Source organism: Ctenopharyngodon idella, chromosome 11, assembly GCF_019924925.1.
Source record: "Ctenopharyngodon idella isolate HZGC_01 chromosome 11, HZGC01, whole genome shotgun sequence".
NCBI lineage: Eukaryota > Metazoa > Chordata > Actinopteri > Cypriniformes > Xenocyprididae > Ctenopharyngodon > Ctenopharyngodon idella.
The window spans coordinates 19,760,084-19,781,741 of record NC_067230.1 but is presented as its reverse complement, the minus strand read 5'-3'; the positions used below and the strand labels follow the sequence as shown (position 1 = coordinate 19,781,741).

Below are 21,658 nucleotides of genomic sequence, written 5' to 3'. Positions count from 1 at the left end.
TGCAAATATAAAGCCCCCCTCAGAGAAACCCCCCTTTGTGACCCAATCAATAGTTAATAGGTTTACTGAGCCCTATAGTTACAAAGCACTAATTAGTTTGGAGGTGGGGGGGTGATGTGTTTGCTTAACAGAAGATAATGTTCACTTAACTCCACTTGGAATTAGAGAAAGAGTTTGAAGGTTTGAATTAAAATATTGGACTAAAATTGTATTTATAACGACTTTATTATTTTATATTTTCAGTAAACACACACATTTAGCATTTAAAACATAGTGAGAGATAATTATTAATTACATAAGTGGTAAAGACATATAATAAATTACAATATCGCAACAGAGGCAGAGAGATAGAAATAATATGATAAAATGTGACAGTCAGCGTTCTTCTCTGCTGGTTTGTAAATCATTAAGGACATTTTTCACCATGAGAAACTGAGACTCTCTGTGTGAGCGCTTCAGCTTTGCTCTTCTGTTCTGGAACCAAATCTAAGAGACAGACATAAAAACATCAGTCAAACATCTCTGTTCAAACTGTGGAGGATCAAGTGTGTCAGTTTAGTATCTTAACAAGTCCTAATATCCTAAAACAAATCTTGGTTATTTACAATATCTATAAATATCAAAGCAAATGATGCACAGATTAATAGATCAAGAATGAACAGATCAGTCGTTACCTGAATTCTGTCCTCATCTAGATGAAGTTTCTTAGCAAGTTCTTCACGTATATCGATGCCCGGGTATGAGTTCACTTGAAACACACTCTCCAATATCTTGATCTGGACATAGAAAACACATCATTAATATAAAACTACAGGTGAAAACACAGTTTATTCTTTAGTGTATTAAAGGGTTAGTTTACCCAAAAATGAAAAGAATGTCATTTATTACTCACCTTCATGTCGTTCTACACCCGTAAGACCTTCGTTCATCTTCCGAACACAAATTAAGATATTTTTGATGAAATCCGATGGATGAAATCTATAGAGAGCAAAGCCATTCAAACTCGCAAGGTCCATTAAAACTTATTCAAAACAGTTCATGTGAGTTCAGTGGTTCTATCTTAATATTATAAAGCGATAAGAATACTTTTTGTGCGCCAAAAAAAAACCCAAAATAACAACTTTTCAACAATATCTATATGGGCCGATTTCAAAACACTGCTTCATGAAGCTTCTGAGCTTTATGAATCTTTTGTTTCGAATTAGTGATTCGGATCTCCTATCAAACGGCTAAACTGCTGCAATCACGTGACTTTGGCGCTCCGATTCACTGATTCGATTCGTAAAACTCTGAAGCAGTGTTTTGAAATCGGCCCATTTAGATATTGTTGAAAAGTCGTTATTTTGGCACTCAAAAAGTATTCTTGTCGCGTTATAATATTAAGATAGAACCACTGAACTCACAAGAACTGTTTCGAATATGTTTTTAATACCTTTATGGACCTTGAGAGTTTGAATGGCTTTGCTCTCAATAGAGGCCTCACTGAGCCATCGGATTTCATCAAAAATATCTTAATTTGTGTTCGGAAGATGAACAAAGGTCTTACGGCTGTAGAACGACATGAGGGTGAGTAATAAATTACGTTATTTTCATTTTTGGGTGAACTAACCCTTTAAACCTTCAAGCAATGAATGCTGTGATTCTGTTTGCAACTCTGGCGCATGCGCAGATCAGCAGCGGTTACCTGAACGCTAGAGAACGCCGTCCGCGGCCTGCGCCCGATATACCAGTTCAGTGTTCTCCTGTACGAGTCTGCTGGTGATTTACTGTCAGATTTACCATCTTCATTCACTCTCACATCCACTGAAGCTTCACTGTCTGTCACCACGCGACGATTCTGGCATGCTGGTTTCACGTCTGAAGTAAATAAAAGACATTAACTCCATCAGTTCGCGCGCTCTATCGCTGGGAAGTCAAGTCCCTCTTTACTTTCTACAGCGCTTTATACGATACAGGTTGTTTCAATGCAGCTTTAACAGTGATTCAATTATGCAAACAGAGTTCATTTCGAAAGAGCATAGTGTCATTGTTCAGCTGAAGACAGTTCCGTTGTAAAGATCATCAGTTATTAAATTAGTTCATTTAATCTATAAAAACAGTTCTGAAGAAAACAGTGAAGCTCAGTTCAGTTCTCATCAGTCAAATTAATAATATTGTTGAATATTAAGTGCGATTCGTTTAAGTGAATCGGTTTATTCGAACGGGTCGCTCAGAGAAGCGGTTCAGTGAACCGAGTCATCGAGGGTCGCGCCTTTTTCACGGACTGTGATGACGCGTTTTAACGGTCATTAGCATCGTAAATCTTGCAAAGTTTTTTATATTTTCAATTTTTTAAAAAATGTATGTACATATTTAACACTATACTTAGTATTGTATTACCTTTTCATCAAATTACAAAAAACTAGTTAACACTGCTGTGAGGGAGAAGCTGTGGGAGTGACGGTAAAGTTGACATCTTTCTCTCTTCTGACTGCCGTTATCAATCTCCCTCTATTTTTTTTTACTCTTTTTGAAAGTTGCGAAAACACTGTTGTTGAGTTTTTGTTTTGCTATTTGAAAAAATGGGTACACAAAAAAATATATTTAATGTATTCTCTCATTCACCGCCATAGAACTTTACCCAGCTATGACGACTTCCGCTTCGAGAAACCCGGACATATGAAGAGGGTTTTATTTTTTTTAAAGTAACATTAACATGAATGAATTATTCCCAAAATTGTTAATAAAATTGTACCTTCTTACAGTTTTACTCCTAAAAATTAAATTTATTTTTACGACAATGTTTACATCAATAAACAATGTTATTGTTTTTTTTTTTTAATATACAAAAATAGTCACCAGGAAAATAGATTAGGTCTACTTAAAATTATTCAGTTATATTTGAAAATAAATATTAGTTTATTTTGAAACCAGAGATGGAATGCTTATTGTAAATGAATAAATGTAAATAATATTGTTGAATACTAAGTGCGATTCGTTTAAGTGAATCGGTTCATTCGAACGGGTCTCTCAGTGAACCGAGTCATCGGTCAATGTTTTTGTAGTAAAACTTATATATATGCGCCTTGTTTATTGTTATTCCTAATATTAATTAATAGGTTTATTTTTTTAAAAGTAACATTAACATAAATTATTCCCAGTATTGTTAATAAAATTGTACCTTCTTACAGTTTTACTTTAAAATACACAAAAATAGTCACCAGGAAGTAGGCCTACTTAAAATTATTCAGAGTTATATTTGAAAATAATAGCTATATTTAGCTATATTTTAAAAGCAGATACAGAATGCTTGATGTAGACTCCTCATTTGTAGCTTTGGATAAAAGCATCTGCTAAATGAATGAATGTAAATGCAATGCAAATTTTCCTGATGTCTATTTTGTATACACATTTTTAAAATATATTAAAAACAAACACCAAAAACATATTTGTGCATATAGGGCATGTTGTTTTACCTGTCCAGGGTCGGTAAGGTGCTGACAGCGCTGTTCTCTGATCCGGTCTGTTCAGTCCCAGGATGCTGTCTATGGTGAACGCGGACTGTCTGTTCATCGGGCTGTTCTGATGCGCGCTGACTGTGAGAGACGCCATCTGATGCTCTTCTTCTCCGACTGGACCTTCACTGGTGTGATCTGAAAGCTTGAGGTTGGTCTTTATAGCTCCTCTCTCGTGTATAGCCTCCAATTAAAGCCCGAGACAGAGTGTTTTACATGTGAATCGCCGGCCCTCACCGTGGGGCCCCTGGACTGCAGGTAATTCAGGGTCCAAATGAGGCGTTCCAACCTGAAGCAGCAACCTGTTATCTTCTAGAGACACTGAATCCCTTAAAGCTGCTATTGAACGGGACAAAACACGGCTGATGTGCCATTCTTTTTACTCACCAGGTAGAAAATTAGGCCCCATTCCCAGGATTTATCTTCTTCTCGTTTCCTTCTGCTGCATCTCCAGCATTATGAGAAAGCAGTCAACTAGTGCCTAATCTTATTTACTTTATTTTCTACCACACGAGTTTAAAATAATAATAAAGCCTAATGCTGTTTAAACTAATCCTGCTGAATATTCCCATTCTCTCTTGACATGCATGGAGAAAGATGCTCCGGATCACAAAAGCACAATGGCTGCCTGGCAATTTGCTGGAAGCAGCATGTAATAATTGTCTCATTCAATGCTGAATTGATCTCTTTTGGTTGCTTGGCTGCTTTTAATAAATGACTTGCTTGTTTATTTGTCTTGGCCTCTTGGAGAGCACCGGGGACACAAGCGCAGCCCCTGTGGATCCATTGTTTTGCAAAGAAATGACCAATTAGACTTGTTTAAATGCAAACTAAATGAAGTCCAATTAGAAATGAAAATAAGATCACCTAACCAACAATACAAGCAATTAACGCTTTATTTTACAGAGATAATCCAGTTGCTTGCACAACTTTGGAGAGTTTTATGGAACTCGTATTGAGGTTGTTTTTAAATCCTTAGGGTTAGATAATATTTATTCAGTAACATTTTACAATAAGGTCTCTTTTGTTAACATAAAATAACAATGAGCAATATATGTTTTTGCAGCATTTATTAACCTTTGTAAATAAAAAATGTTCATGTTAGTTTACAAGAAAAAGTATTGTTCATTCTTAGTTCATGTTAACTAATGAAACCTTAATGTAAAGTGTTTCCATTTATTCTTAGACACTTCTGATTAACAATGTTGAAAATAGTTGTGCTGCTTCATGTTTTTGTGGAAACTGATTTTTTTTTCAAGATTCTTTGATGACTAGAAAGTTCAAAAGAACAGCATTTCTTTTCAGAAATTTATTTAATGCACTTAAGCATTTATTTATTGTGCCTTTGAATTAAAGTATTTTTTTTTTCATTTCTTTCTTTCTTTCTTTCTTTATTTATTTTTTTAAATCTTTACTTAACCCAAACTTTTGAATGGCAGTGTATCATGATTTCCACAAAAAAAAAAAAAAAAAGCAAATCTGCAAAAAAATATGGCCAAACTGCACAAAATTAAAAAAAAATCTGCAAAAACATCATTTTCAACATTGATAATAATAAGAAATGATCTTAGAATGATTTCTGAAGGATCATGTGACACTGAAGACTTTTTTTTTTTGCAGAAGTCATGATACACTGTCATTCAAAAAAGAAAAAGAAATTAATTTAGCAAAGGCACATTAAATAAATGCATTAAATACATTTCTGAAAATGCTGTTCTTTTGAACTTTCTAGTCATTAAAGTATCCTGAAAAAAAAAAAAAAAATCAGTTTCTACAAAAATACGAAGCAGCACAACTGTTTTCAAACTGTTTTTAAATACAAAAAAACAGACCTAAAACATCCCTTAAAAATGCTTTTAAATATTAAGTTTTGAATTTTTTTTCTGTATTAATATTTTGATCATGGTTCAGTTTTATTTACACAAATATAGACGTTACGTTTTGTGAAGAAAAAAAAAATATTTCAATCTTTAAAGCAAATGAGTCCTTTAAAGCTCTCTAAATTACTTGAAATATATATATATGGATTTCCTCCTCCTTCTTTTCAATGTATGCTGCTTGTTTTTTTGTAGCTGTGTTCAACAACAATAATTCCTTTGAAGAAGTTTAAAAATCCATTAAAAAAAATCATAACTAGAGTAATGGAAAAAAAAAAAGATTCTGACCAGTCAGGATCAGCTTATTCAAAACAGATTTTAATACCAATCTTCATTGTACCCCATAAATCCATGATTTTGTAGAAAGACATTTAGACACAAACAGTTCTTTAAAGGTTAGAAACAATCATTGACAAATTGAATGGAGCAAACGCTTTATACTCAGTAAACATATTAAAAAAGTGCGTTTTTATGAATCATAAAGACCGTTTATTACTTACAGCAAATTGTCAAATAAACCAAATCAATGAATGACACAATATTTAATTCAGTAGCGTTCTGTGCAACTTCCACTACTTCAGAATTTAGGAGCAAAGCAAAAATTATAAACATTTCAGTTTGCAATTCCATCACCGTTTGATTTTACCCACAAGTCTTTTGCTCGAGCTGCAGATTTCAGTATATTGGGCCAATAAAACACTTATGCAATATATCTGTTATACAAAAAAAATAAAATACACCTCAAGTCTAGCGCCATTTGATCGCACGATTTCTTAATGTTCACATAGAAACACTGAGTGATCAGAAATCAGAACTGAATTACCGTATTAATTGCGATAACAAAACATAACCTCATCAAATCATTGTGAACCTGTCAAAATTTTGGCATAAAGAAAATTAAGCCTATTTTAGGACAACTGAGATTGACAATTACAAATAATACATCATGATCTTGACAAGTTTTGTGAAATTCTGCCACCGTAAATGAAATGAACGGAAACAGATGCAGCCTTACAACATTATCAGTGAGAACAGAAAAGCCCAACATACAGTTTTACACATCTGTTATTCACACGTGCAACTTCATCAAAATAAAGGATCAAATGTCACCTTACGTCTCGTTAGGTTGTAGTTTGTCATGGTAGTGGATTCATTTATACACACGCATATATAAAACCCTCTAAAAGCAAATGCAGTTCGATAACGGATATGGTAAAAAATACAAATAACAACTTTTGAGAGGTTTTTTCCCCAAAGTGTCCACATTTTTAAAATTATAATATTCTGCAGTTTGATATTAAATCATTGTTCCTGCAGGCCACTCTGGAGAACCCTTGAAGAACAGGAAGTGATATATGCAGAACGGTTCTTATCAGGCCTCTGATTCACCTTTTTTCTGCCCCTCATCTCCTACATCGCTGTCCTCTGATTGGCTGTTGCTAAGGACCAAGATCTGTCCATCAGCAGCTGGTTGGTTGGGTCGGCTAGAGGCGGCTATCAAACGGCTTTGTTCCTCAAGATCCTGAAGGTTTGGAGAACACAGTTAATAATTATGAAATGTGTTCAAAAGTTCAAGAAGATTTTTTTTTTTTTTTTTTTGAAAGAAATGAATACTTTTGTTCAGCAAGCACACATTAAAGGGTTAATTCACCGAAAAATGAAAATTTCTGTCATTAATTACTCACCCTCATGTTGTTCCACACCCGTAAGACCTTCGTTCATCTTCAGAACACAAATTAAGATATTTTTGATAAAATCCAATGGCTCAGTGAGGCCTGCATTGAGAGCAAGATAATTGACACTGTCAGATGCCCAGAAAGCTACTAAAGACATATTTAAAACAGTTCATGTGACTACAGTGGTTCAACCTTAATGTTATGAAGCGACAAAAATACTTTTTGTGCGGCAAAAAAACAAAATAACGACTTTATTCAACAATATCTAGTGATGAGCGATTTCAAAACACTGCTTCATGAAGCTTCGAAGCTTTACGAATCTTTTGTTTTGAATCAGTGGTTCAGAGCGTGTATCAAACTGTCAAAGTCACGTGATTTCAGTAAACGAGGCTTCGTTACATCATAAGTGTTACAAATTTTCAGTGGTTCACCACTGGACTTTGCAGTTTGATACACGCTCCGAACCACTGAATCGAAACAAAAGATTCGTAAAGCATGGAAGCTTCATGAAGCAGTGTTTTAAAAATCACCCATCACTAGATATTGTTGAATAAAGTCGTTATTTTGTTTTTTTGCCGCACAAAAAGTATTCTCGTCACTTCATAACATTAAGGTTGAACCACTGCAGTCACATGAACTGTTTTAAATATGTCTTTAGTAGCTTTCTGGGCATCTGACAGTGTTAATTGTCTTGCTGTCAATGGAGGCCTCACTGAGCCATCGGATTTTATCAAAAAAAAATCTTAATTTGTGTTCTGAAGATGAACGAAGGTCTTATGGGTGTGGAACGACATGAGGATGAGTAATGACAGAATTTTCATTTTTGGGTGAACTAACCCTTTAAATTGATCAAAAGTGACAGTAAAGACATTTATAGTGTTACAAATGATTTCTATTTGAAATAAATGCTGTTCTATTGAACTTTCTATTCATCAAAGAATCACGAAAAGCAAAATGTATCACGTTTTCCACAAAAATATTAAGCTGTTTTCAACATTGATAATAGTGATACATGTTTGTCGAGCAGCAAATCATCATATCAGAATGATTTTTGAAGGATCATGTGACACTGAAGACTGGAGTAATGATGCTGAAAATTCAGCTTTGATCACAGGAATAAATTACAGTTTAACATATATTCACATAGAAAACAACTATTTTACATTGTAATAATTTTTCACATTTTTTATTCAAATAAATGCAGCCTTGGTGAGCAGAAGAGAACTTGTTTCATGAGAATCAAGGGATGTGCCGTCTGTTACCTTCTCTATCTGTTTTTGTTTATGGAGTTCTTCCTGTTGTTTCTCCTTGGCTTTGTCCAGCTCTCTCTGTTTCTGTGAGGCTTTGCGGTCCTGTCAAGAAAAGTAAAATACATGCATATTCTCAAGAATAATCAGCATTATCAATTTCATTTTACCCAACATGCATTTCTGTGAAAAGCCATTTGAAATCAAATAAATGTAGATGTTTCTCACCATCTCGGAGTGGAGGGCGATCTGTTTTGCCAGTCCTACACTGTCACAGATCTAAAGTATTCAAGAACATCAAAATAACAAAAATGAGATTAAAAAGAGCTCAAAAACATCCAGGATTCTAAAGTGATATTTTTTTTAAATCAGGTATATATGCACATGGAGAAAAAAGGAAAGATTACATATATATATATATATTATATAATTTATTTATTTTATATTTATATACATTTATAAATATATATATTTATTTATATATATATTTATACAAAAGTTCTTGAATCTGATTGGCTGAGAGCCGTGCGATTTTCTACTGATAACAGCAAACGTTATGAGACAATTATCACCGTTTGTATTACTCCGCTTGAAGCGACTGTCATGGCGGCCGAGCAAATCCACCGTCATTTTTGAGAATACTACACTTGTTGTACCACGAACTGTAGTTTTAATAGTTTTTAAGGTGAGAATGTAGTTGTTTAGACCTGAAATATGTGACTCATATTTAATCATAGCGCCTATTTTACAATTTGTTTAGATGTTTTTGGAGATGCGAGCTCCAGGCCGTCAGCGGCCGTTCAGTGCACGTGTACCCGCCGAGAACAGCTTCATCTCGTGCCAGTGCTTCGGGTATTTGCCACTGGCTCTTATAGTGGTTAAACATGAGATATAATTAATTTTGGGTACATTTTGAGCAAATCGAATTGGGCTATGTTAAATTTGATAATTTAATATTAAGGCTGTATTTAACTTACATCCTTTAGAGCACTGCTTTTGTACATTTGACTGAATTGTACAATTGTGTTTATTTCCTATTGTCATTTATAATGTCTATTTAAATATTGTTGTTCAATAAATATTATTGTATATTAATAATATGTTGTACTTGGTATTGAGAAAGGGTCCATTAGTGCATAATATGGATTGAGTGAAAGTTACATTACTACGCCATTAGATGGCGGCAAACTTCACAAGTGAATGAGTCAGTAATGAGAGACTTTTAAATTGAAAGGGACATTTGTAAACAAAGGAAGTTGTTTTAGTGCTGGTATGGAAAATTCCCTTAACTGTAAAAAGGACAAATACAAAGATCGCTTTCCTCAGCGGACACTCGTGTCATCGGACTGTTGTATAAACGCAATATCACACGGCTACTCGTGATATTGCTCATATATATAATTGTTCCTTTTTTCTACTTTAATAGCGCCCCCTTCTGGATTGGAACATGGATCGCCTGTGACTGACTGTATTCGTCATCTGATTGCATGCACCGAACCGTGACGTCGGTACCATGCAGTTCGAGACGAATACATGTACCGTTACACCCCTAAAATATATATATAATATATATGTGTGTGTGTGTGTGTACCTTCTCTCCATCATTGTTTGACTCAAAGACGTAGCAGACAGTAACAGGCCGTCCATCCACTCGTCCTCCTGCCGTCTGCAGCACAAAACCAAACAAGCGCTTGTTCTCCTGATGTGACGCACACAGCACAACGCTGGAGAGAGAGAACTGAGGAATGACAGAACAAATACTGACTTCAGAACAGCACAGGATTCGCTTTAAACACCCAATATGAGCAGTGAACAAAACTGTTGAGTAATTGATTAAAGACATACCCGTAGTCTTGTGACTTGCGTCTGTGGGTCAATCAGCCTGAAATAAACAAACGCAACTTTATGAAAAAGACAAGTAAACCTAGACCGAAGTCTCTGAAAATACATGATTAAGGGGTGTGTTCTAGTTCGGTTCTATTGGTTCTTTTGGTCCGGACCAAAAAAAAAAAAAAAAAGACACATTTAGTCGTGGTTCGCTTAGTGTTCACACTGTCATTCTGTTCACGCTGTTTGTTTTAATCAAACCAAACCTGAAAAGTATGAAGACACACCCTAAAACTAGATGTTCATGTTTTTTGAGTGGCGTTTGCTCATATGAATTTAAAATGCTTGACATATTCACTGGCCCTTTTTAATGACTTGGATTAGGACAAGCAGCAGAGCCCTGATCCAGGATCAGTTTAACACAGCTGTGACAATATCAACTCACTTCAAGCATTCGCATGTGACGAGCAGATGAGACTCGGTCATCCTGAAGATGTTGTGGATGGCTCGGGCTGCCAGGATCTGTCTCATGGTCTCATAGATGACATCAGAGCTCTCTGTGGCCTTCACCTCCATGGAGCCCAAGAACCGAACGATGAAAAGCTGGTGCAGGATCGAGTCTGAAACAACACGAGAGATTCAGTCTGACTTCATGAAATCAAAATGCATTTTATTAATAAAAGTCTCTGGTCTTGTTGTGCACGATTTTATAATCTTGCATCAAAATGCAATAACTTTCTCTGCTTTTCTGCTGATGCAACCAGAGCCAAATGGGTGGAGAAAATAATATTAATTTTATTCTTGATGAATAAAAGTATACATTTTTTTTCCAAATTAAAAACAAAAAAAAATTTTTTTTTGAACAGTGGTGTATACATATTTTATAAACGTACCTTCACTTTCTTCAGATTGTGGCCCTCCAGATTCCCCGAATGGATTGGTCCTTCTTTCAGCAAAGGGAAAAACACAAACTATTGCTTTACGTGCTTAATAATTCCCTAATAGCAATCAAGAGTAAATAAATCCTCTTTATTTATTAACTTTGATACATTCATAAGCATAAGCACAGACCTGCCCTGGCCGCTCTTAGCCTGACTCGTGTGCTCCTCGCTGACGGGTGAGATGATGTCAAACTGAATGGGCGTGTCCGGAGCCACCAGCGAATCCAGAGACAGAGACGACAGTGCCGGAGACTCGGAGCCCACGGAGCACTGACTGCCTGACCGGGCCGCTTTGGCTCGACCTTGCCTGCAGGGGAAAGACGACGAATGATTTGAGAAAGAAAACATGGAATTATTTACAAGCACAAAATCTGTTTCTCTGATATGGGAAGTCATGTGTTGAGCTGAAATGTATTTATTACAAAACCTGTCAAATGTTTGGAATAATTAATAAAGAAAGATTTTTTTTTTTTTATGTTTGTAAATGTGTCACCAAGGCTGCATTTATTTGATAAAAAAAAAACAGTATTGTGATAAACAAATGTTACAATTTAAAAGAACTGTTTTCTATTTGAATATACTGTATGTTAAAATTTTTTCAGTGTCACATGATCCTTCAGAAATCATTCTAATATACTGATTTTTTTTGCACAAAAAGCATTTTTTATTTTCATTGTTGAAAACTGCTTAATATTTTTGTGGAAACTGTGATACACCACAATTCAAAAGATTTCCCCCCCCCAAAAATAATTAATAGTTTTATTCAGCAAGGACACATTAAATTGATCTTGTAAAGTGACAAAACATTAATAATGATTTCTAGTTCAAATAAATGCTGTTCTTTTGAACTTTCTATTCATCATATAATCCTGAGAAAAAAATATATCATGGTTTCCACAAAAATATGAAGCATAAAAATTATTTTCAACATTGATAATAATCAGAAATGTTTCTTGAGCAGCAAATCAGCATATTAGAATGATTTCTGAAGGATCATGTGACACTGAAGACTGGAGTAATGACGCTGAAAATTCAGCTTTGATCACAGGAATAAATTAGAAACAGAGAAAACAGTTATTATAAATTGTAATGATATTTCAAAATTTTTACTGTATTTTTGATCAAATAAATTCAGCGATGGTGAGCAGAAGAGACTTCTTTCAAAATATATTAAAAGAAAATATCTTAATTACTACAAACATTTGCCTGGTCGTGTATTACCAGTAATGTAGTATCCACACTTACTGTTCATTCAAGATTATTAACTATTATGGACAAAATTAATAATGAAATTATGCAATATTAAGCGCTGGTGAGATGTTGTCACTCACATGCTCGGCCTGAAACTCTCGTGTCGCTGTTGAAAGGATGGAGAAGGTGTCACAGCCTCCAGAGCCGACTGATTCACTCTCGCTGCGATTTCCTGCCAAAGAGAAACATGAGCAAGAACTGACTTTAAACTGCGTTAAAGCTGTCGAGTTATGTATGAAGAGGTTTAGGTTTTCACCTCGACAGTAAGACTACATCTGAACTCTACACTCACCTCTGGGTTTTCACTGAGATATATCCTCTTAGAGATGTTGTTTATTGTTGCAATCCACTAAAATAAAAGAAAAAACATTCGAATTACTTCGAATTGTCACTTTTGATCAATTTAATGAGTTCTTGATGAATAAAAGTATTAAATTCTTTAAAAAAAAAAAGTTAACTGACCCCAAACTTTTGAATATTAGTTTAATTATAATTTCTTTGAATTTGTGTTGTTCTTGGTGAAATTGACCCTAATATCTGCATGTGCCTTTCAAAAAAGGATCTCCATGTAAGTGAGCTTTAATAAAACACAGTTTTCTCACCTCCTCACAGTCTTTCCTGCTCTCCGCCTGTAATATGGCCGCCCTGCGGTACAGAGAGAAAGCTGTGACTCAGAATGACTCAATATCTGGCTCATGCCCTGAGAAAGGATAAGGCAGACCATTTACCCGCCTGATAAATATTCAATCAAGTTTAAACTGGATCAGCTCTTGGGAATTTTCTGGCAGCACTTTAACACTACAGTCAGTGTTTACATCTCTCAGCATTAGACTAATGCCATAAAACCAGCAAAAATCACCAAAACATTCAGGGAATTTTAGATTCTCAAGAACCAATAAGGGCTGCCAAAGAGCAACACTGTGAAAACTGACCATGACTAGGCTCAACTTCAAGCCAAAGGCATTTGCAAAAAACATTTTAGGTTAAATTACTGTAAAAATCAGTCAAAGTTAGACACATTTGACTCGATAGCAAAAGATCTGATCTACGTTGCAGTTTATTCTGGCCAAGATTGACATGTAAAACAACCTGAGATACTAATATAGTTTTTGTTAACATTTTTAATTAGTTTTCATTTTAATTTTAGTTGAAGTTTTAGCAATTTTGTTGAGGTTTTTTTTGTAATTTTTATAAGTTTATGGTTTTTTAAATATGTCTTTGTAGTTTTTATTAATTTTTATTTCAGTTTTAGTTATTTCAGTACATCGTTAAACTAAATGAAAATGAGAAACGGTGCCTTGGAAACTAGCTGAAATAAAATAAGTTTACTTTTTTTATATATATTTTATCTTATTTCAGTGAACATTTGTTTTATTTTAAGCAACAAAAAATGTCTTTTTATGGTTTTAATTTTAGTTTCAGTTAACTATAATAACTCTGCAACCAACCACACTTCCTGTAGTTTTTAGTAGAGCTGCACGATTAATCGTTCAAAGATTGCAAACTCAATTAATTCAGATCTGCGTTCTGATCCATAGAGAGCAGTTGTCATGTTTAGGTATGAAACAGCTTCATAAACAGTCTTTTCAACCACACACTATTATTATTTCTGTTACAATAATTCATATTATCACAGAAGTACTGGGATAAAAGTTTATAGTTCAGATATAAACACTAACGTCTACGGTAGCGATCAAAATAGAGTAAATCACCTTTTGAAAGTAACTTGATGCTTCAAATAAAGATTGTATCAATGACATCATTACACCAGTAGGTGGCAACAAGTCTATTTATTTGTCGTTGAGTCATTGATTCAAAAGATTTGTTCAAAAATGCTGACTCATCCAGTAATGAACAAGTGAAGTCTTTATGAGTGAGTCATTGAATCGTTCACTCACACCGATTTTTAAAAAAACCTTCAATTTAATTCAATTTTTTTTTAAATAGACTGCATCAATGAACATTTTGTCAGAACCTCCAGTAAATTACATGTTATTTTGTTTAGTTGTCCATTCAGAATCGTGGGAGAATCATGATCTCTATTTGGAACAAAGAGATCGTGATTCTCAATTTATCCAGAATCGTGCAGCTCTAGTTTTTAGTGGCATTGAGAGGCAGTTTTATCTGAAAGGTGCAGCAAGTAAAGCTGCACCTAGACAAAGTATATTGTAATACCTGTACAAGACAGATCTGGGCATTGAAAATCTTACTTCTTTCCATCAAACGCTGTGATCTGAAAGCAGAATCGGCGGTCCTCACAGTCCACAGCCATGACGGAGCAGTTGTCAATGTCCATAACGAGACCTCCAGCTACGTCTCCACGCGATTGGCTCATGAGGTTTCCTCCCTGGGTGAAGAAGTACTGCCGGTCCCAGCTGGATGACACCAGGCCAGTTTTACTGCCGGGTAGAAGCAAGAGATCAGTATAAACCCAGGCGACTGAAGCACATTGTAGGCGGTTGATGTTCTCTTACTTGCGAGTGTTGAGGTAGCCGGCCTTGCGGGTCAGGTTGCGGTTCACAGGGACCATGTTCGGGTCTGGGTCGGGCATGTAGAGCGGGTCACTGGCCTCTTTCAGGTCTTGAATCGTCTGCTCCATAGCTTCAGCATCACTGTCCATTTCCCTCCGAACACTATGACCACCAAGAGAAGAAAGTCAGACTCACAAATACAGTACATGATCATTCAGTAATTAATGAACTATTTTCAAATTTGTAAATGACACATATGCAAACAAACCACATTTATTTCTTGTAGTTTCCTTAATATCATGCAAAGAGCACTTTATCAACAATCTTTATCAATCAATTAAACTCACTTCTGCACACTGGTTCCAATGTTGGTGAGAAAATCCTCCCATTGCTGCGTCAGATTCTCTGATCCCAGTTTGAAAAAACTGATCTGATGAAAAGCAAACAATAATGAGCTTTAAAAAGACTATATTATCAGATGGTGTTATGAATTAAAAATGAGGACTATAGTTGGTGTTAAAAAGCTGAATGAACACCTGCGCCTGCATATATCCCAGTAACGGCTCCAACAGCGCAATCTTCTTCTTGTACTGCAGCATGTTGAGTGATGCGAAGTAGTGCATTATGGTCTCGTGCTGTTTTTTCCTGGACGTGTACACGTCCTCCATCACTTCATTCTTCACCTGCAGTAGACGCATGGACAATAGAAGTTAGTTACATGTAGTGCAGGACATGATTTTAAATATAGCTGCGAGCAGCAATTATCAGGGTTAAAGCGCTTTAAGGCCTTTAAGCACATGCCAATACAGGCAGTTCACCATAGGAAATATATGGTTTTTAAAGCTTTTTAACAGTTAAAGCGCCACCTGTAGTCCAGTCTCCATAAAAGTTGCCATGCTTCTTTAGAGTCATATGCTGCATGTGGTCACCTACCTTCGTGAAGCTCCAAGATTTTGTTTAGGATTTTTAGGCTTTTGTGAGCACTTGTCCACGCCCCTTTTCTAAATGACCCTGTTATAGCTACCCAAAGGGTAAAGTTAAACTTTTTTTTTCTTTTTTTTTTTTTTAAAAAGGCCTCTAAGTCATAATTATTGACCAAGAGAGTCCAAAGAATTGTACTGCACTGGTTTGGTTCCGATCAGGCGAAAAACCTAGGACTAGTTAGTAAAAGTAGTTTTTTTACACAATTATGAATATTTAAGGAACGATTCGATTGACAGCGGCGGTCCTAGAGATAAAGTTGTTCAGAATGAGCAGTTCTACCATGTGGTATGAATGTCATGGGCGTGTGAAGTTTGAGCAGCTATCAGACAAGGTTAACGGAGGCAGATCGGAACGAAACTCACTGGGCCTGTTTGACTCACTGTTTGACCCTAGAGGCCACCAGGGGGCGTCTTCACGTTTTTCATGATTGCACAATACACAAGCACGTGAAAAATGCGAAGGCGTCCCCTAGTGGCCTCTAGGGCCGTGAGTCAAACAGGCCCAGTGAGTTTTGTTCCGATCTGCCTCCGTTAACCTTGTCCGATAGCTGCTCAAACTTCATTGGCTGATGGCAGACATGTTGTTTTGAGATACGTCAATGCCCACATGGCACCTCAGACACCTCAGGCACCTCAGACAAAGACACTGCATGCCAATTTTTAAGTCAGTCGGACTAAAGGTGAGGTAGTTATAGCCATTTTCATGTGTTTTTCCTGTTATAGCACCACCAAGTGGCCAGTCACTTGGTGCTCCTTTTTCACGCGAACACAGAATGAGCTCTTACGTAGGTGTGCCAAGTTTGGTGAAAATATCTCATTTCGTTCACGAGTTATAGCCATTTTAGTAAAAGTGGCTCCACCCACTTCAAATGTTTTGGCGAATAGGAATTTCAACTTTTTTGATAATTATTGACTATCAGACTCCAGAGAATCTTGCTGCACTGGTTTGGTTCCGATCGGGCGAAAAACCTAGAACTAGTTCGCAAAAGTAGGTTTTTCTAAAAATCCAAAATACCTGAAAATTTCAGCAAAATGACGAGCAAATCTGATGCATGCAGGAGTTACGAAATGAGCCATTTGTACTTTTGACCGCCGTAGCGCCCCTGTCTGGCCGATTGGGGCGAGCCTTGGTGATGTTGTAGATGGTGTGAGTACTACCAGCCCTCAAAGTTTCAAGTCTCTACGACTTACGGTTTGGTCTGCCCGATCACTTTTAAGGCCGGAACATACCAAGCCGATGCCGACGAACTAGTGGCGACGAAAGCAGACTGCGAGTTGGGTCACGTCGGCAGTGTCTGTGTCCAAAGTTGCCCTGACACACCAAACCGACACTCGACGGCCAAGTAGCACGTCATTCTGCGCCTGTGCAAAATGAAATGCATTTCCATACCAGCAGGTGGCAGTAGCTGGACGGCCAATCAGAATGATCAGATGGCCCGACGGACCGACGAGCTCCGACGCCGATTCAACATTTCGAATCGGCCAAAAAAAAGCCGATGAGGACCAACTTCAGCCGACGGTGTGGAACACACTGAGAAAACTTAGTCGGCCGACGAACAAAAACTGCCCGACGGCCTACCGTCGGCTTGGTGTGTTCCGGCCTTTAGGGGAGAATGCTGATCCTTGGAAATTTTAACAATTACAATAGGGTTTCAGAGCTACACGCTTGACCCCCTAATAATTGGGAATTGATTGGATGGTGAAAAGTCTCTATAGGACATGTGGTTGAAAAATAAGAGGGCTTGGTGACAGACTGGCCGTCTGACCAATCAGGGCAGAATAGGCTCTCAGAAAGGCGGGGTTTAGAGAGACAATCTATGAACAGTTTTCAGACTCTTTGAGAAATTTATATTATGAGAAAATGAAAGTGTTCTCTGACCTTTGATGCATGTAAATCTATTGTAGAGACTCTAAAACAAAATTAAGAACCTTTAAAATCACATAATAAGGACACTTTAAACTGAATAGTGAGTTATTTGTCTTCTTTTCTCGTCCTAGACAAGGACATTCAGGTATCCACCAACTGTCTCAGAGGAACAGATGCTCATCTATCGGTGGTCAGGCCAGCTCTCAGTGTGTGTTTTAGTAAATGAGGACAGCCAGAACATTCAGCAATAAAAACACACACGTTACACTCTTATCAAGACTGTGGAGCCGCATGCAAACTAACCAGCTGTCAATCATACAACACTGTAAAATTTCAAAATGCCACACCTTCTCATTTTCCTTTCGCTTAGACAGACGACTGTATCTGTTTATTGCTGCATCGTGATCTGAAATGAAATATGTTCAACATAATGAAGCAGAAATAATGGCTTCATTATCATATGCTGCAGCAATTACGTAGAAAAAAACAATAATATAATGGGCTTACCATCACTTGCAATCTGAAACACTTCCTTCAGGATGAGAATTTCTAGAGGGCGAGATGGAGGAAAATAAATGTGTTATGCAAGAGACAATGTACAGCTTATTACACAACTATTTAAATGACTAAATGGGCATGAAATATTGATTTGATGTAAATTACTTTTTATGTGAGTAGAATGAAATACAAAACACAGATTGCATATCTGGAAATGGTCGCAGTCAATTATACAGTTTAGAGTCATTATAAAAGAAGATTTGACCACAGAGTTGTAGACCAGTCAGAATCAAGTATTCCTGCTGTCTCATACCTCTCAAGTCTCTCTCTTTAAACTGTGTGATGGGGAACATCATGGCGTCTGCGAGCTGAGTGGAGAGAACGGCGTGACAGGAGCTGAGCTGCAATAAAAACAGAGAATTATGAGTGAAATCTCACTTATCATACTTGCACGGGATGTTAATTAGTGCGTGATGTCGTTCGGACCTCGTCAATGACTTTGGCAAACTGCTGCAAAGTGGAGCTCATGACCTCATCGTCGCCCCCCAGAGGAAAACGCTGCACATCAACAGAATGAGGTTACAATACTACTGAACTATAACACAAGTCCATATATTGACAAAGAACATAAGAGAGATGAGATATAATGCAGAAAATGATCAGAAATCACCTGTTTCTCGTAGTCTTTCAGTAATTTAGATGTCAAATGTGTGGCAGCACTCAGTTCATTCTGAAAGAGAACCATTCAAGGCTCATGAATACATGTATATGGACCATTTTTCAAAAGCCAAAAGAAAAAAAATGAAGCTTATTTTTAAATTTTCTTTTTTTTTTTTTGCATTGACATTTTCATGACAAGCGTTTTTTTTTTTGGTCATTCTTATTAGTCTCAATTATTCTTATTTTAAAGATTTGTTTTTCATTGCATTACAGTAATTTGTTTTGTTTGCTTTTTTTTTGTCAAGTCAGCATTAGAAAAAGCAAACACAATCATGTGTAAACAATTTACAGTAATTACTATTATTATTAATATTATTATAATAGTATTGTTATAGTAATTACTATTATTATTAATTACTAATAATTAATTGTTACATCATTAATAACATCAAATAGCATTATTATATCTAGCATAAATACGAATATGTATATTATTATTAATATTATTACTGCTGTTAATATAAAAAAATATGAATATATATATATATATAAAATTTAAATTATTATTTTATATATATATATATATATATATATATATATATAAAATAATTTTAAATTGTAGAAATAAAATAAAATACTATCATTATTATATCTAGTGTAATATTAGGGATAATTAATAATAATGATAATAATTAGTGCTGTCAGATCAATAAATTGTGATTAATCACATCTAAAATAAAAGTTTGTAAATATATTTATGTGTGTGTGTATGCATGCATGTAAATGTGTGTATATATATATATATATATATATATATATATATATATATATATACACACACATTATATATAAACCTTTGTTACATGCGATTAATCACGATTAATCGATTTGACAGCACTAATAATTACTGCTGTCAAATTAATTGTGATTAATCGCATCTAACATAAAAGTGTGTGTGTGTGTGTGTATATATATATATATGTGTGTGTGTGTGTGTGTGTGTGTGTCTGTGTGTGTGTATATATATATATATATATATATATATATAACTAAAAACCAATGTTCTTTATCCAAAATGTGACTTCTACTTTGTTTTTGTGGTGAAATATGACAAGGAAATGTTCTAAACTTGTGTGTGATTTATCCATTGAGACTAAAGTTATCAAACACTATTCTAACGTGAATATATTCTTGAGCATATATCATATAATATTTCATTTGAATGTAAACGTGTGTAAGGAGTCAGTTGTCACCTGGGCGTCATAGATTCTCTGCATGGCTTTGAAGAGCTGACTGAAATAGCTGGACATCGCTGCTGTATCTTCTTCAAACACCCCGAGCAGAGAGCGAGTCTGGAAAAACAGCAGGAATATGATAAGCAACAATGTTCAGATATGACTTCAATATGGTGTTACTATCATAACATGTATTGTTTATTGAAGAGACCCCAGAGCTTGTTTTTGAAGTTCTGTTGTGACATTACAGAGCAGTGAGTCTCTGTTTTCACACCAAAGTGATGCAGAATATTGCAATATAAATGTAAACATGACCATTCACTCTTATTGATGATGAGTTTCCATCTGATATCTATTTACAGCACTGATCATGTTAGTAAAGCAATGCTTAGACTCTCATTGCAGTTTTCTTATATACTTGAGATATGATTTTTGATTAATCTGTGTTTTATAAGAACTGATCATTCCACCACCCATCAAAGAGCTAAACAGCTCAAAATCAGACATGAATCAGTCAGATCAAACCGTCAGGAGGAACAAACTCATGATCTGCTCTGCTTTACAGGACGAGAAGCACGAGCAGCAGATGTTTATTATTATTAATGCTTATCCGTTTATTTATTTCTGTTAGCCTGTTAGCTAAATGATGATAATTTACCTGCGGACTGTCCTCCAGAGTTTCCTCTATCGGTAATTTATCAATTCCAGGCATGACTGCAGATTTTCAACGATCTATCCGTTTATTCAGAAACAAAAGTCACAATGTTATAATGTTGATCTTCGCTTTATTCCTGACAAATCAACACCCACCCAGATCCGCCCACAAACGCGGAAGTCCCGCCTCCTCCTGCTCGCCGATTGGCGGAGGCGTTATTGATAACTTGATGACGTCCGCGCTTGTTTATAAGAAATAAAAGCCATTCGTGACTCTTTTAAAGGTTTATGATAGTAGTATACACGACAAATATTTCATTTATTAGTGTTTTTTTTCTCTTTATCAAAATGTTTTTTATTTTACTTTATTTCTCGTTTTGTTGTATTATTGAATTTGTATTGTGCAGTATATATATACATACATATATATAAAATGTGTGTGTATATATATATGTATACTGTATATATATATATATACACATACGTATATTTATATAGTAAACACATATATTATATACACACACACATATATATATATATACATTATATATACACACACACACACATATATACATTATATATATATATATACACACACACATATACATTATATACACACATTTACATTTACATTATATACTGTATATTTATATAATACACACATACACTATATATACACATACATTATATACTGTATATTTATATAATACACACATTATATATATGTATACTGTAAGTATATGTATATATATACACACACATACGTATATTTATATAGTAAACACATATATATTATATACACACACATATATATATATATATATATACATTATATATACACACACACATATATACATTATATATATATACACACTCATATACATTATATACACACATTTACATTATATACTGTATATTTATATAATACACACATACACTATATATACACACACACACATACATTATATACTGTATAT

The 21,658-nt window shown here is 35.3% G+C and overlaps 2 protein-coding genes across 3 annotated transcripts; both read right to left on the bottom strand.

The window, feature by feature from the left end:
• Nucleotides 1-223: 223 nt before the first annotated feature.
• hesx1 (HESX homeobox 1) lies at nt 224-3,597 on the bottom strand. The gene is made up of 4 exons (XM_051912803.1): nt 3,456-3,597; nt 1,685-1,857; nt 675-776; nt 224-486 (listed from the first exon to the last, which is right to left on the bottom strand). The coding sequence occupies exons 1-4, from the start codon at nt 3,589-3,591 to the stop codon at nt 376-378; spliced, it is 522 nt and encodes a 173-aa protein (XP_051768763.1). The 5' UTR covers nt 3,592-3,597; the 3' UTR covers nt 224-375.
• Nucleotides 3,598-5,668: 2,071 nt separating this feature from the next.
• Nucleotides 5,669-20,878, bottom strand: appl1 (adaptor protein, phosphotyrosine interaction, PH domain and leucine zipper containing 1). 2 transcript variants are annotated; one of them, XM_051912854.1, is made up of 22 exons: nt 20,686-20,878; nt 20,046-20,144; nt 18,803-18,862; nt 18,619-18,690; nt 18,446-18,533; nt 18,142-18,183; nt 17,982-18,040; nt 15,321-15,467; nt 15,132-15,214; nt 14,788-14,946; nt 14,524-14,712; nt 12,916-12,958; nt 12,606-12,662; nt 12,394-12,485; nt 11,193-11,369; nt 11,015-11,067; nt 10,567-10,741; nt 10,140-10,176; nt 9,886-10,032; nt 8,523-8,573; nt 8,310-8,399; nt 5,669-6,893 (listed from the first exon to the last, which is right to left on the bottom strand). In XM_051912854.1, exons 1-22 carry the CDS (start codon nt 20,737-20,739, stop codon nt 6,744-6,746), a joined length of 2,124 nt encoding a protein of 707 aa, XP_051768814.1. In that variant the 5' UTR covers nt 20,740-20,878; the 3' UTR covers nt 5,669-6,743. The 2 variants fall into 2 exon arrangements, with proteins under 2 accessions (XP_051768814.1, XP_051768816.1); XM_051912856.1 differs by having other exon boundaries at nt 11,015-11,064.
• Nucleotides 20,879-21,658: the final 780 nt, after the last annotated feature.